We start from the raw sequence: 17511 nt of genomic DNA, 5'->3' as shown, positions 1-17511 counted from the left end.
ATCCAATGTAGCCAAGATTAGAAGGGAAGCAGAAAACTTGGGGGAAAAAATCTACAGCCAGTGTTTCTGATAAGGGACTCATTTCTAAAATATATAGAGAACTAACTCAAATTTATAAGAATAAAAGTCATTCCTCAGTTGATAAATGGTCAAAGAATATGGAAAGACAATTTTCAGATGAAGGAATAAAAGTCATTTCTAATCATATGAAAAAAATGCTCTAGATCACTATTGACTAGAGAAATGCAGATTAAGACAACTCTGAGGTATCGCTTCACACCTCTCAGATTTGGCTATGATACGAAAATATAAAGACAGATGTTGGAAGGGATGTGGGAAAAGTGGAACACTAAGGCATTATTGGTGGAGTTGTGAACCGATCCAAACACTGTGGAGAGCAGTTAGAAACTATGCTCAAAAAGTCATCAAACTCTGCAAATGCTTTGATCCAAGAGTGTCTCTACTGGGTCTGTATCCCAGCAAGATCATAAAAAAAGGAAAAAGACTCATATGTGCAAAAATGTTTGTGGCAGCCCTTTTTGCAGTGGCAAGAGCTGGAAACTGAGTAAATACTGATCAGTTGGAGAATGGCTGAATAAGATATGGCATATAAACATAAAAAATATATTATCGTTCTACAAGAAATGATGAGCAGGCTGATTTCAGAAAAGCCTTACATGAACTGATGCTAAATGAAATGAGTAAAACCAAGAGAATATTGCAGCAGCAACAAGGTTCTGTGATGATCCACTACGATGGACTTGGCTCTTTCAACAATGAGGTGATTCAAGGCAGTTCCAATAAACTTAGGATGGGCAGAGCCATCTGCATCAGAGAGACAACTACGAGACTGAATGCGGATCAAAGCTCGGTACTTTCACCGTTTTTGTTTGCTCCTCTTGTCTTTATTCGCCCTTTTGGCCTTAGGTTTTTCTTGCACAATATGACAAATCTGTGTGTACGTTTAAAAGGATTACACATATTTAACTAACTACAACCGATTGCTTGCTAATTTGGAGGAAGGGGCAAGGAAGGGAAGGAAGGAGAAAAAATTGGAGCACAAACTCTCACAAAGGTGAATAGAGAAAATTATTTTTACGTGTATTCGGAAAAATAAAAAATACTATTGAAAAAAGTAAGCTAACACAAGCTCTCCTAACAAAGCAAATGTTTGCCGACCAATTCTGGCGCATCTTTTCCATCACAAAGCGCCCGGTCCGGTCACACTGGCCTTCTTACTGTTTTCCACCCAGCACAATTCATTTCCCACTTCCCGGAAGTCCGGGAATGCCCATTCCTTCTTGCTTGAATCCATCAAAGTCCTCAACTTTTTCTAGTGCCACCTTCTGCTTCAGCGCAGAAGGTCCTACCACGGGTCAACACAGACAGTCCATAAGAACATTCTGGAGGCAGATGTCTCTCCATCAATTAAACGTGCATATATTAAAGATGCATATTGAAAAATATTTTGCAGATAGGGATATGTTATCCAAAAAAAGTTCCATATAAAAATAAGCTTCTCGGGTTCGCCCAGGTAGCCCGGGAGATAAAACTTAACCCCATTTCTTTCTGACCTCAAAGGTGGCAGGCTAACCATTTTGCAACGCTACTCTCTCTGTACCTGGCATCCGTTCAACCAAGCTTCGGAAAAAGGCTCCAAAGAAGGCTCCGGAAGCTGGTCAGAGCAAAGAACCACAAGTCCCAGTCTTCCTTGGGGCCCTAAGACGACTACAGATCCCAAGAGGCAACACGCCCACACAGGCTGACGGGAAGCCTCCTTTCCAAGGACGAGTGACGTCCCTTACGCAAAGGCCATCTCCCGTCTTTTTCTCGGCTCCCTTCTTGGCAGCCATTTTGTGCAAGAGATTATGGAACCACCGAATCCTTCGCACTCTATGGTCGGAGCGTTTAGGAAGTTCCACCAATCGGAAGCCGAGTGCTAGAGGAAGACCCCACCCCCTGCCCCGGGCCGCAGAGAGGCGGGACTCGCTGGAAAGAGCCAATAAAGGACGAAGAAGCCGCCCGAAGAAGAGCCAATAGACGCGTCGAGTCGGTTGACGGACCCCAGAGGGGAAAGGGTGGGCTGGGGCGGCGGCCAATGGGAGCTGAGGAACCGCGGGACACGTGGGTAGAGGAGCGGGGCTCAGGGGCAGAGAAGCGCCGGAGCCGGGCGGTGAGTCACCTTGAGCCGAGCTACCGACGGCTGCGGCGGGCCGGGCTTTGGGGAGCGGGGCAGCAGGAAGGAGCGCGGGGCACAGGTGACCGGGGCTGGGGGCTCGGCGCTGCCTTACACACGCCGCCTACGGGGACCCGGAGCGTGGAACTTGGCGGAGCGTGCGGCGCTGGGCGGAACGGCTTCCCGGGCCGCGGGGGCAAAAGCGGGATTCACAGCGAGGAGGAGAAGCGAGGCGGCGGCTGGCGCAGCAGAGGCGCGCGTTGCTTCTGCCACGGGGCGCTCTCGCCCCCGCGGGCGGCGTGGGGTCGCGGCTAAAGCCCTGGAGTTGGGCGCCGGGGGCTGCCTCCGATTCCCACATATGCTCGTTCACTGCTGTGTGACCTTGGGCGCGACACAGCCTCTCTGGTCCTCTCCAAAACAAGCAGCCTGACTTAGACTAGGGGACCTCTAGAAGCCCCTTGCGGTCATCTCCAGATGGCGAGAGTGGCTTTTATCTCAGTCTTGTTCCCGGCTTGGGGACAGGACTCTATTGCTCCGGGCTTCGCGCTTCTCCTCTTTAAAGCGCGGGGCTTCCACTAGACGGAATCTTAGGGCTCTTTGAACAGCACTGGGACCCCCCCCCCCCAGCCCGTCTCGGTCTCCGTGTCACCCTCAATGACCTTAGCCCAAGTGCCCTGGGTGGGAGGAGGGATGCCGGAGCTGCTCCACCGACCTCTGCTTCCCTGCCCTTTTCCCTTCCTGTGCTTGAGGAAGGGCAAAAGGGCACAGGATGGAGGGTCCGGATATGGTTCCTACTTGGAAAGGGGGGCCGGGGCCGGGGATAAGGGGGTCTTGAAGGCCTGGGCCGTTACCTTGAGGCGTGATATTTTTTCTTTCCATTAGTATACAGAGCAGAATGCAGACCACGGGGGCTCTCCTCATTTCTCCAGCCCTGGTAAGTGTTTTCTTTGCACTATCACCCTGGCAGTGCCATCCGTATAAAACAGATAAATTGAAAAGATGGAATAACAACGATCTGTATGAGACGCTCAGAAAGTAGAGAATATAGAAAAGCCAGTCTTTGGTCGTTTGGTCAAATACAAGCAAGCGGGACCTTTAGATAATTCAAAAAAATAGATGACTTAAAGTGGATTTCTTTCTAGCCTTGGATGTGGTCAGAAGGTCAATGACTTGGGGGTCTTCTCCAATGAATGGAGGGAAGGAGACTATGAAGTAGATAGAAGTCACTCACCTTTTACACTGGGGTGAGCAACCTCATATAATAAATATCTCTTTTTATATTTAGAAATAATATATTTCTTAGCATATTCTTTATAAATCTCTTTATATATAAATCTCTTCTCTGTCTTGGAAATGGAGCGCTGAGTCTTAGCAGGACTGGCCTTCTCCATTGTGGGGTGACTTGAGTATCCACGTCTTCTGTAACTGACTAGACTTCTTGTTGTAACTGACTAGACTTCTTGTATGCCAGAGAAGTATGCACCCATTAATGTGAGTGACAGAGGCATTATCGATAAATAGGCAAAGGTCCCTAGGACATACTTTGGCTTTCTAAACTGTTGAAGATAGAACATTAATTTTTGAGCAAGGAGATGAGCTAGTTGATTTTGTAGGCATTCTGTGAATCATACAGACGTGAAATATTTAAGCTTGAGTAGGGCTCAGTAATTGGCAGGTTTGTTTTCTGTTTGTTTTGTTTTTTAAGTTTTTATATATATATGCATATATCTTTATTGGATTTTGCAGATCCGCTGCTGTACCAGGGGTCTGGTCAGGCCTTTATCTGCATCTGTCCTGAGTAGGTCAGAGATCCGTTGTTTTGAACAGGTAAGAAAGTAAGGGTCTTCTCCAGAACAAATTGTTGAATTACTAGTAAACGTGAACATAGTTTCCTGTAGACCTTTATCACTGTATTTAGAACAAATTGCCAACCAGGGTTTAGCTTTACACCCCATCCGGGTTGGGGAATCTATTGCCAAGCCCTATGTCTTATCAGTTTGTGGATCCGTTCTCTTTGCAGCCTACTTCTAGCAGTACCCCGCTTCAGGTGGCCCGTCGGGAGTTCCAGACCAGCACTATTTCCCGAGATATTGACACAGCTGCCAAGTTCATTGGGGCTGGGGCTGCCACTGTTGGTGTGGCTGGCTCAGGGGCAGGAATCGGGACAGTGTTTGGCAGTTTAATCATCGGCTATGCCAGGTAAGTAAATGTAAGGATGGCACTGAAAAATTTTTGTCCTTAATCCTGCTAGCCTTTCCATTAAAAAAGGGAAACGGGTAAAATGGGTGTCCTCAGTAGCCTTCCTGTTCCAGTTATTCCAGTTATTTTTGGTCAAGAATTTATGGGACAATCTCTAAAGTGCACCACACAGCATCCTGTATTAGTTGGCCCCAATAGTCACTTGCTGTGATGACAGGAGACTGACTTCTTATGACTTGCTCTTCTCCCATTAGGATAACTCTTCCAGGGAAGCTCCCTTTCATTTAGATAACTCACGGGAACCCCCCCATTCCCCTAGTTCATAACCTAAGCTTTATACCTAGGTGGCAACTGTTGTTTCTTTCCCTATTCCTTGCAGGAACCCATCTCTCAAGCAGCAGCTTTTCTCCTACGCCATCCTGGGTTTTGCCCTATCTGAAGCTATGGGGCTCTTCTGTTTGATGGTAGCCTTCCTCATCCTTTTCGCCATGTGAGGCTCTGTGGAGGGTCACCTGTCTCCATCCTGCTGCTTTGACTCCAGTCCCAAGCCCTTTACTGGAGTGTTCCGAGCTTTAACATTAAAAACCATGTTTCTCTAAATCACATGGCTAAGTCCAGTGCTTTGGGGACCCTAATGGGGGAGGAGAGGATGGATGGGTAGAAATTTTGTTGTTCGGGTATTTTCAGTAGTAACCCCTTTGGGAGATTTTCTTGGCAATCATATTGGAATGATTGCTATTTCTCCAGTTCATTTTACAGATATGGAAACTGAGGCAAATGGGGTTAAGTGATTTGCTCAGGTCTTTTTTTACTCCAGTCTGGGCATTCTATCCACAATGCTACTTGGGTGGAGATGGCCCTACCCAACAGGAATGGTAGACAGTAGCACATTATGCTGGGCACCAGAGTGTCTTTACCTAAAAACATTTTGCTGCTGCCTTATAGCAACAAGAATGGAGGGACACAATGACCGAGAGCAAATTCTGTTGTGGGTAGACTTGGAGCACATTAAATCTCTGGGCCTCTATAAAAGAAAGTGATACCTTTTGAGGTTCCTTCTCTTCTATTCCCATATTACCTGTGAGGAAACTAGTCTAGAAGGTTTTTACAAGGAAATTTTCATAGTTAAGAGCTAAAACCAGATCCTGGGTCTTAGAGTAAAAGCCCTTGTAAACACAATACTTACAACTTTCAGGGGGAGGTGAAGAACCAATTAAATGTGATTATCTTTGACAGCTTAGTTCCCCTAGCTATACCAATAGCAACTTTTTTTTTTTAATTTTTTAAAGACAGGGCCTCATTTTCTTGCCCAATCAGGAAATTCAGGTGCCATTCATGGGCCGGTGCCTAGAACCTTTGACCTGCTTATTCCTATCTTGGAGATGAATATGCCACTCCTTAGGCAACCTGGTGGCTCCTCCTCCTGGGGACTCTATATTAATGCCAAATAGTGCAGATACCTGATGGGCATAGTCCACTGCAGCCCAGAACATCTGAGCTCAGGAGATCCCCCTCAACTTTCACCTCCCTTGCAACTGGAATTACAGGAGTGAGCCCTTATGTTGCATCACAGAAAGCTAGATGGGACTAAAGAGTCTGTTTTGTGCAACCTCCTGGTTTTTACAAATAAGGAAACTAAGGTTTAAGGCTGGTTATAACTCCTCCATGTCTAAGAGCTAGGAAGTGTTGGGTGGGATTTGAATTCTCATGAGTCCAATGTATTTGCTGTACCATGCTGCCTATTTTGTGGGGGTATTTAATGAGACTATCTGCAGAGGTTCGGTTTTTCAGAGTAAACTAAAGATGACTGCTTTTGAGGCAGCTGTGATAGGTCTCACAAAGATAATTGGATTGGGTTTAGTTTGGTGCCTCAGATACTGTCATCAGAACAAGATCAAAGGCCATGGTCACTGGATTGAAGATTATGTAGGGAACCTAGAAAAGAGGAGGCTAGATTATGAAGGGCTTTGAACTTTAAATAGGATATTGTATTTTATCCTGGAGGCAATAAGGAGCCACTGGACTTTTTTAAAGTAGAGGGGTTCCTGTGGTAAGACCTGTGCTTTAGGGAAATCACTTTGATGACTAAATGGAGAATAAATTAAAGTGGAGAGAGACTTAAAGCAGACAGACTTGCCAACAGGTTACTGTAGTAATCGTTATGTGAGGTGATGAGGGTGCTTGTACTCATAATCTTTTACCTTATGTACCTTTTCTTCCTAATACATCAAAAGTATTTGTCTTATGGTCAGGTCCTTGATTACTTAACCTAGAGACAAGAGGGGGTACTAGAGGGAGTTCAGAGAAGAGGAACTATTATCAAATGAAGATGTTGGAAAAGAAGATAATTAGGATGTAAATCACTATGGAAGGGTTTGGTTTATAGACAATTTTTAAAGGAGCGTATGCAGTATATAGAAATGGAGCTCATCTAATGTGATTCAACAAACGAGGAAAGAAGCCCAGAGGGTAGCCTTTCCTATCCTCCGTAAGCTGATAAATTAATCTCTTCCCAGTGCACAGGTTGGGCTATGGTGCTCCTCTGACCAATAATATCCTTCAGTAGCTCCCTAGGGCCTCCTTTAGCTCAGCCCTTCATAGTTATTTGCTTCAATTTCCTTAAGTTTTATTTCACCTTACTTTTCTGTTCTGTACTTATAATCAAACTAGACTTTTTGCCATCACTCAGATTTGACTTTTCATTTCCCTTGTTCAGTTTGTCTCATGGCTCCCATATGGGGTTTTCTTGACAGAGATAGTGGAGTAATTTACCATTTCCTTTTCCAGCTCATTTTACAACTTGGGAAACTGAGGCTACCAGATGTTCTATCCACTGTATCACCTAGCTGCCCTATTCCATCTCCCATCCATGCACAATTCTATCATGCTGGAAATGAGCCTACCCCTTTCTACTTCAATCCTAATCTCCCTTTGAAGTCATGCTCACCATACTATCCCTGAAGCCTTTCTTTGCCATCCCCCTCTCACCCCAACTATCTTTATCATTCATCTTTCCTTGTCCTTTATTTCTCCCTACTCTCAATTATCTTGATTGGGTTTTTCTATATTCTACATAGAATACAGGTTTTTTTGAGTTCCTATACAATTTCATAATATATCTTCCACACTAGCTACTAGGGTATGCAGAAATGAAGAAAATGCTACTTCCTGGTCTGAGATTTGAAAAGAATCTTGTTCTTTGTCCCTAGCCCTCCACTGTTGTCCTTTACCCTTGAGGGTAAAGAGGGGTAGAGATTCACGTTGTGTAACTTCTGTAATATCTAATGAATGGGGAGTCTGGAATGGACTTGTACTTCCTAAAAGGAAATAAGCCTTTGGAATTTCAAAGATGTGTCCACTAACCTAGGCACCCGTCCTTGCCAGAATGTAAAATCAATCTTTTCTGCATTCATCCGTGGGGAAAAAAAAGAAAATACAATCCCTGCCCTCAAGCTTATAGAACTGAATGAGACCAGCTGTTTAGAGACACAGGCTGGAATTACCTTCAATCCTCCAGCAACTGGTCTCACAGATATATAAATATTCCTTCTAGTGGTAAAGGTCTTAATGTATCCATTTCTACCTAACTTTATGCAACCCTGGCCCATGTTCTTCCATAAAATCACCACAAAAGAGAATATACCCAATATATTGGGGGACTTTGTCACCATCTCTGGCATGGAGCATATGAATTGTCCACTGACTTGTACCTTGTTCTTACTTTCTGAAGGACCCATTTTTTCCCCTCTGACAACGTCCTGTGTAAGTATTAATGTTTTCACTGTGTTACAGCTTACACTGTAAATCATTTTTTAGATGAGGAAATTGAGGCCTAGGAATGATAAGTGATTAACTCGTGGTTGTAGAATAAATCCACAGCAGATGCAGTATTGAGAACCAAGTCTCCTGATTATGGCCCCACAATCCAGTAACAATCAGTGACAGTCACAATCCTCCTGACTGTTTGGTGAGCAAGACACTCCATCTCTTGATGGACATTTTCTCTAGTCATCCCTCATGCTTGCTCTCCTTACCTTTACTTCCTGGTTTCCCTGGATTCCAAGTTCTAGCTAAAATACATCTTCTACAGGAACCCTTTCCCAACTGTTCTTAAGTCTAGTGCCTTCTCTCTGTGAAATATGTCCTATTTTTCTGGTATATAGCTTGTCAATACATATTTTATTTTCTTCTTCATTAAACTGTGAGCTCCTTGAGGGAGGCACTGTCTTACCTCTTTTTGTATCCCCATCACCTGGCACATGTTTTTAATAAATAATTACTAATTAGGGGTTCCTCAAACTATTGCCAGATTTGGCAGCTGAGGACGTTTATCCCCCTCACCCAGGGCTATAAAGTTTCTTTATTTAAAGGCCCACAAAACAAAGTTTTTGTTTTTACTATAGTCTGGCCCTCCAACAGTCTGAGGGACAGTGAACTGACTCTATTTAAAAAATTTGAGGAGCCCTGGAACTATAAGACCAGTTGGTTTGGTGCCTGCAAACTCACTTTGGGTCTAGGATTTGGGATACTTTTCCTATTTTATTAGAACCTCTCCCTTCTGTTTAGGACCAACACCCACAGAGGGGGGTCTAAAGGAAAGGGAAAAAAAAGACAAATCAATTTTTTCCATCTTAAAGAGAGCTGACTCCCTAGCATAATCCCAGATCAGGTGAGACTGCAGGGATTGGAGATAGAAGTCATCTTATTGGGGTGCAGAGGATTCCCAAAATATATTGGGTTTTTTGTCCTAAAAGAATTTGGAGGCTTAAATAATTTCTAAGTCAAGAGTCAAAGTGTTAGTAGGGAGCAAACAGGTTAACTTATAGGGATTTGAGGAGTACAGAATAAAGAACAGAGGAGGGTAAATGTCATCATAGGATTGGAGTCAACATAATTGGTGGGAAGTTTGGTAATGGGGGCTAATAACCACTCCCTTTCTTTCATGAAACTAAGAAGTGCTCATTGTCTTGAGTCCAGGTGCAAAATAGCATCCCAGACTTGTATAACAAACCCAAAAGAATAGTTTTTTAGAATAAAGATATCAGGCCCAACTCTCTTACACATACATTCTCCAAGACTGTCACATCATTCCCAACAGCTACATTCCTAAGGTGACTACATCATATCCAAGACTGGATGATCTTGAAAAGTACTGGGGTTTGTACTCTTATCATTCTTCCCCTTCATGTGAGAAACCAATTGTCCTGACTTCCAAGATTCCCTGACTGCATAAGACCATCCCTTTGGACTATGGACAAAATTTTCTATGTGTCTATCCAGAACGCACCAAAATTGCTCTATGGGTCATTATGCCATAGGTAATTCCTTTAGAGACCCTGGAAAACTTCCTTTGGGTTTTTATTCCAAGAGATTCTCCATAATAAATACCTGCCACTGCAAAATTAATCCAAGTGAAATTGCCAATTCCCCTGCCAGGACAAAAAGGGTCAGTAGAAAAACCAGCTAAACAAGGTGGGAAGAGCAGGGAAAAGCCTCAAAAACTGCTGGCTTCCAAGAAATTTAAGTAAACACTCTATGTTGCTTACTTGGGATTTTCAGACCCACAAGCAAAGTTATGAACTTGCAAGGCATAAGGATCTCACAATAAGATAAGCTATCAAGCTCTGTTTAACATTTTTTTAAAAAGTGAACCTTTTTCAACATTGGGAAATGAATGTGGACTACTTGCATTTTTGTTTTTCTTCCCAGGTTATTTTTACCTTATGAATCTGATTTTTCTTATGCAACAAGAGAATTGTATGATCTGTACACACATATTGTATTTAAGATATACTTTAACATGTTTAACATGTACGAGACTGCCTGTCATCTAGGGGAGGGGGTGAAGGGAGGGAAGGGAAAAGTTGGAATAGAAGTGAATGCAAGAGACAATGTTGAAAAATTACTCATGGATCAACCAAATCATTTCTAATGGAGCAGTAATGAACTGAACTAGCTATGCCCAGAAAAAGAACTCTGGGAGATGACTAAAAACCATTACATTAATTCTAGGGGAGAGGGTGGGGGGGGGGTAAGAGGTGAAAAATTGGAACAAGAGGTTTGGCAATTGTTAATGCTGTAAAGTTACCCATGTATATATCCTGTAAATAAAAGGCTATTAAATTTTAAAAAAAATGAATATAGAATAAAAGACCTGGGGTTTGTAATTCAATCTGACAATGATAACTTGCTTTTTAGGTGTTATTTTCCTTAATAAAAATGATAAATAACTCAAAAAAAAATTACTCATGCCTATGTTCTGTCAATAAAAAGCTATAATAATAATTTTAAAAAAGATTAACCTTTCTCACCAGCATTCTAGTGATGCAGATTCTATATTTCTCAGGTTAGATTCAAGGATTCAATAATATAGCATCAGTTCCTTCACCTAATGCAAGAATCTGCAAATTCACCTCATTAGAATATGCTTGTGAGAGATATAAAAAATCATAACCTGGAAAACTGACTACAATTATAGTCAATATTTAAACCCAATTTCTCTAGTATCCCACAGAGTAGATATCCAAACTTGAAAGTCCAAAGAATCTCTCTAGAAGTCCCCACTTAATTTGAAGGGGAAGATTTTATCCTGGACAAGTCCTGATATATAATATGTATGCTCTGATACTATTCTTTTTACTTCTGCCCTTCAGGAGTCCACTGGAGTAACTTCAGGGGTTAGCTCAAGGCCCCACTGGCTGTATTACTCCAGTTGTTAGGATCCAGTGGTTAGCACCACAATTTCATTCAACAACATAACATTGATTAATTTTTATAAAGAATTTTTACTTTGACAATATAGCAAGAACAAATGTACAGACATTTCTCCCTTCCATGTCTCTCCTAAATCACATATTAAAAAATGCCAGAGTCATATTCTCTTATTCTATCTTGGTCTCTATGGGAAGCATAGATTTAAATTAAAACTTAGCCAAATTCCACCAAGTTTATGTCTAGATGTGACGTGATATCTGGATTACCCCTCATATCAGCTTCTGCTGACCTGGGGTCCCAAAAGTCATTCCCTGTTCTTGGGACATCAGTGTTTTACTTGCTTTATAATCTAGATGCTAAAATGTTGTAATGTTAAGGTACCCTCTAGACAAGGTCTCAAAGGCTCCACTCTCTTTACCTAAAAAAAGAACAAAAGGTCAAAAGCCAAAGCATGTTTTAGGGGGCCACCTGGCCTTAGGGGGGAAAAGGCCCTAAAGCCTCTATTCACTGCTTGCTCTTTTGTCAGAAACTTTAAGCAAAATAGTAACCAAGATTCTCCAAAATGAAATATGTCCAAATAGATAGACCTTTTAAAGTGCTTTTGAATCCAATCAAAGAGCTAACCATTTCTATGATATGGTTAGCCATGGTTAACCATAATCACATATAAAATATCTACATATCCTCTATAGTTCCTGAAGGCACCTCTCTTATGAACCATCATAATTCTCCCAGAAGCAAAAGCCTCTTTAGCATCATCTCCATAGAGAAGTTGTAATGTATTAGTCAAGCAAACCATGTGCTAGATTCCCATTACTCATTTATGTGTGAAGCATGTCCATAGAACTAGTCTAAGTCATTAACTTGTTTTAGCATCTAATATAAGGCTTTGCTCATGGAATGGTTAATCAATGCTTTTTAATTAATTACTTAATCTGTAAAAAGTACATTCAATTCTTTATAATACTAATGTGGTATAATAAAAGGAATAAAGTTGTTCTTACTATTACATAAATTGTTTAGGAAAAAAAAAGAAAGGATGTGAAAGTGCAAAAATGTTTGTAGCAGCTCTTTTTGTAGTGGCAAGGAATTGCAAATGGAGTGGATAGCCATCAATTGGACTGAATGGCTAAATAAGTTATGGTATGTGAATAATAAAATACTATTGTTCTATAAGAAATGATGAGCAGGGTGATTTCAGAAAAGCCTGGATTTACATGAACTGATGCTGAGTAAAGTGAGCAGAACCAATAGAATATTATGCACATTAACAGCAAGACTATGCAATGAACAAATATTGACTTAGTTCTCAGCAATGGGGTGATCCAAGACAATTCCAATAGACTTCAAAAGGAAAATGCCATCCGCATTTAGAAAGAATTGTAGAGACTCAATATCGAAGGAAACATGGTATTTTCACCTTTGTTTCGTTTAATTGTTATTTCTCCTGATTGTTGTCCTGATTTTGCTTGCTCAACATGACAAATATGGAAATATGTTTAGAAGTATTCTATATGTTTAACCTATATTGGATTGCTTGCTGACTTGGGAAGAGGGGAGGTAGTGAAGGAAGGGAAAAAAAAAAAAAAAACTAGAACACAAAATCTTACAGAAATAAATGTTGAAAACTATCTTTATGTGTCTTTGGAAAAAATAAAATACTTTTGAGGGAAAAAAAGGAAGAGGATGTTATTAGAATACTTGTGGTATTTGTGTTGTGGTATAGGAAATAAAAAGCTTGTTGATTTAGAAAAACTTGGACCTAAAAAGAAAGATGCTATCCACATCCAAAGAAAGTGGTAAGTAGAAATAATCAAAGGACTGTATTATATATGTGTGTATATATATGTATCCACATTTAATTGTAGCTTTCTTTTTTTTTTTTTAATTTAATTTTTATTTATTTATTTATTTATTAATAGCCTTTTATTTACAGGTTATATGCATGGGTAACTTTACAGCATTAACAATTGCCAAACCTCTTGTTCCAATTTTTCACCTCTTACCCCCCCCACCCCCTCCCCCAGATGGCAGGATGATCAGTAGATGTTTAATATATTAAAATATAAATTAGATACACAATAAGTATACATGACCAAACCGTTATTTTGCTGTACAAAAAGAATCAGACTCTGAAATATTGTACAATTAGCTTGTGAAGGAAATCAAAAATTCAGGTGGGCATAAATATAGGGATTGGGAATTCAATGTAATGGTTCTTAGTCATCGCCCAGAGTTCTTTCACTGGGTGTAGCTAGTTCAGTTCATTACTGCTCCATTAGAAATGATTTGGTTGATCTCCTTGCTGAGGATGGCCAGGTCCATCAGAACTGGTCATCACCTTTCTAAATTGTTGAAGTATATAATGATCTCCTGGTCCTGCTCATTTCACTCAGCATCAGTTCGTGTAAGTCTCTCCAGGCCTTTCTAAAATCATCCTGTTGGTCATTTCTTACAGAACAATAATATTCCATAATATTATTCATATACCACAATTTATTCAGCCATTCTCCAATTGATGGGCATCCACTCAGTTTCCAGTTTCTAGCCACTACAAAAAGGGCTGCCACAAACATTTGTGCACATACAGGTCTCTTTCTCTTCTTTAGTATCTCTTTGGGATATAATCCCAGTAGTAACACTGCTGGATCAAAGGGTATGCACAGTTTAATAACTTTTTGAGCATAGTTCCAAACTACTCTCCAAAATGGTTGGATTCGTTCACAGCTCCACCAACGGTATGCACAGTTTAATAACTTTTTGAGCATAGTTCAACAATCATCATTATTTTTTCCTGTCATCTTAGCCAATCTGACAGGTGTGTAGTGGTATCTTAGAGTTGTCTTAATTTGCATTTCTCTGATTAATAATGATTTGGAACATCTTTTCATATGACTAGAAATAGTTTCAATTTCTTCATCTGAGAATTGTCTGTTCATATCCTTGACCATTTTTCAATTGGAGAATGCCTTGATTTTTTATAAATTAGAGTTAATTCTCTATATATTTTGGAAATGAGGCCTTTATCAGAACCTTTGACTGTAAAAATATTTTCCCAGTTTATTGCTTCCCTTCTAATCTTGTCTGCATTAGTTTTGTTTGTACAAAAACTTTTCAGTTTGGTATAATGGAAATTTTCTATTTTGTGATCAGTAATGATCTCTAGTTCTTCTTTGGTCATAAAGTCCTTCCCCTTCCACAGGTCTGAGAGGTAAACTATCCTGTGTTCCTCTAATTTATTAATAATTTCAATCTTTATGCCTAGGTCATAATTGTAGCTTTCTTTAGAGTAGGGGGGAGGAAGGGAGAAAAAAATAAAGTAAAAAGTCCACAGCAGAGAACAAAAGAAAAACCTAGACAGAAACAAGAAAAAGCTGGGAAACAATGTGTAATATTTATTATTTAGCTTTCATAAATAAAAATTTATTGTTTTATGTTGAATTCTCTCTTATGTTCTGCTATGTACATGGAAATGTCCTTTTTTTTTCTTTTCTCATTTTGTACTTAATTTTAAAATTTGAAAATTACTAAAAAAAAATAGAGAGAGAGAGAGAGAGAGAGAGAGAGAGAGAGTGAGAGAGAAGGTATTCTACCCAGTTCATTTTATGAAATATGGTCTTGATATATAAGCTAGATAGAGTTAAAACAGAGAAAGAAAATCAGACCAATCTCTTTAATAATATTGATGCAAAAATAATGAATAAAATACAAGCAAAGAAGTTACAAGAACATATTCAAAAGATTAATCAATATTAATAAAGTTATATTAATACTAGGAATAAAATAATGGTTTAGAATTAAGGAAACTAATGTTAAATAGAAATAGGGGTTGGACTTCTGATTCCATTCTTATGAAGAAGACTGGGATAAGAAAGCTCCTTCTATCAACACAGACTGATACCTTCTCTTCAATCTTTCTTGGAGAATTCTTTGAAGCCCTGGAAGATTAATTAATTAGCACAGAGTCACATAAATAGTATGTATTAGATACAACTTGAACATCAACCTGATCTATTGCCAACTCTCTCCATTATGTAATAATTGCCTGTTAGACCATATTAGTGATAACAATAAAAATCACATGATCATATCGATAGGAGAAAAAGGCTTTTGACAAAAATATTTTGTCATCTGCTTTTTAAAATGCTAAAAAGCATTGGAATAAATGGAATTTTCTCTAAATGACAAACAGTATCTATCAAAGAATCAAGATTTAGCATTATCTGTAATTAAGGAACATTAAAGTTTTTTCAAATAAGATAAGGTAAAGCAATGGGCTACTAGGTAATACAATGGATAGAGCACCTTACCCTCCTTTGCCCACTCTTTAGCTTACAGACATCCTTCTTAAATTATGGTGTCTAGACCTGAATATCATATTACAGATGAGATACTATGAGAGCAGAATAAAGGATTATCACCTCCTTATTTCTGGAGAAAAAGGCATATCCTTTCTTAATTTGGTTCAGAATTGAATTAGCCCTTTTGACAATATCTCACACAGCTGATATATAACAAAAACTTCAAAAGCTTTTACAGACAAATCACCACGTAGCTGTGAATTGTCAAGTTGAGTTTTTGTACCAAAGTATAAAACTTGAAAATACATGCTAGGCACTTTGAAAACTTTAATGCATTCTATAAAAGCCAGGAATTATTATTATTTAACCCTGTTGAATTTCATCTTATCATATGTAGATCTCAAAACCCCATGACAATCTTGAGCCCAAGGCTCAAGTCATGGAGTTTTGGGATTCTTCCACCAATGGGTTTGTTAGCTATCCTTCCTTGTCCTAATAAATCAGGAAACTTGATAAGCATGCATATCATTTATACCTTTATCCAAGTCATTGATAAAGAACACTAAATGCAAATCCAACTTCAGACACTTGAAATGACTTTAGGCAAATCACTTAACTCTAATTGCCTCACAACAGCAAAAGTAAAGCAATGATTTCTATTAGTATTCATTATTTAACATAGATCTAGAAATGTTTGCTCTGAATTGACAAAAGAAAAGAAATTGAGGGAATAATAACAAGCAAAGAGGAAATAAAATTGTAGATATTTGCAGATGACAATGGTTTACTGAAAGAACTCATAGAGATTTAATTAAAAGTTAATTGAAATAGCAACTTTAATAAAAAAAAGTAGCAGTATATCTTTATCAATTAAACCATAAAAATAATCTATTATTATTATTATTTTTGGCTAACAAAGCCCAATAGGAGGAGTTTGAAAAAAGAAATCCCAATCAAAGTAACTACAGAATGTATCAATTATATGGGAGTCTAACTACAAAAATATACTCAGCAGTTATATGAAAACTATGAAAACAATTAAAAAACACATTACAGAAATAACAAGAAAAATAAATGGAGAGATATTAGTTTCTGTTGAATGGGCCATGTCAATGTAATAAAAGTGTTAATATTCCTTAAATTAATTTATATATTTATCACCATACCAATCAAACTACCAAGGGGTTATTTAATGACTTAGAAAAAGATAATAAAATTTAGCTAGAGGAGCTAAAGGTTAAGAACCCCAAGGGAAATAATAGAGAAAAATGTAGTAATAAAAGTAATCTAACAGTACTAGATCTTAAACTATATTATAAAGCAGTAATTATCAAAATTACTTGGTACTGGTTTAAGAAAAAAAAAAAAAAACAGAAAAGTCAATCAATGGAACAGATTAAGAAAAAAGGCATAAAAGCAAATGAACCTAGAATTAAGTAAACCTAAGGCCACCAGCTACTAGAGTAAGGATTCCCTTCTTGACAAAAACTACTATGAAAACAGAGAAATAGTGTGGCAGAAATTGGAATCAGGCCACCTTACACATATAACAAAATCTTTAAACGCATTCATGGCCTAAATTTAAAAGGTCATATCATTTAAAAATTAGAGAACAAAGGAAAGAGAAACCATTGACACTCAATTTAAGAATTCTTACTTCTGCAAGGGACAGAGACTATCATAAAAGACAAAGTTAAAGGCTTTTAATTACTGTCAAGTCAACAAACATTAAGTATCTGCTATGTGGCAGACATTGTGCTAAGTCTTGGAAATACAAAAAAAGAGAAAATATTGCCCTCACTCTCTACGACCTCACAGTCTAATGATTGGGGAAGACAATATGCTGACAACTATATACAAATAAGATATATACAGGAAAAATCACAGATAATCTATAGATGGAAAGACATTTCCAAAGACTGGGAAAAGCTTCATGTACATGGTGGAATTTTAGCAGCAACTTGAAGAAGACAAGAAAGAGAGAATAGGAAGGAAAGCATTCCAGACATAAAAGCTAATGAAAATGCTTGCACTCAGAAGTTGTGTATCTTATATGAGGAATAAGAAAGTAGGCCACTATCACTTTTGTAGAGTAAGTAGAAAGGGAATGAGGTGTAAGAA

General features: G+C 39.0%; 1 protein-coding gene across 2 annotated transcripts; it reads left to right on the top strand.

Moving 5' to 3' along the window:
• Positions 1–1957: 1957 nt before the first annotated feature.
• On the top strand, positions 1958–4975 carry ATP5MC1 (ATP synthase membrane subunit c locus 1). 2 transcript variants are annotated; one of them, XM_031966095.1, is made up of 5 exons: positions 1958–2173; positions 3059–3110; positions 3923–4003; positions 4197–4375; positions 4755–4975. In XM_031966095.1, the coding sequence occupies exons 2-5, from the start codon at positions 3072–3074 to the stop codon at positions 4867–4869; spliced, it is 414 nt and encodes a 137-aa protein (XP_031821955.1). In that variant the 5' UTR covers positions 1958–2173; positions 3059–3071; the 3' UTR covers positions 4870–4975. The 2 variants fall into 2 exon arrangements, with proteins under 2 accessions (XP_031821955.1, XP_031821954.1); XM_031966094.1 differs by having other exon boundaries at positions 2133–2258.
• Positions 4976–17511: the final 12536 nt, after the last annotated feature.

The sequence above is a fragment of the Sarcophilus harrisii genome, chromosome 4 (genome assembly GCF_902635505.1).
Source record: "Sarcophilus harrisii chromosome 4, mSarHar1.11, whole genome shotgun sequence".
In the NCBI taxonomy this organism is placed as follows: Eukaryota; Metazoa; Chordata; class Mammalia; order Dasyuromorphia; family Dasyuridae; genus Sarcophilus; species Sarcophilus harrisii.
This window is presented reverse-complemented; position numbering and strand designations above follow the sequence as displayed.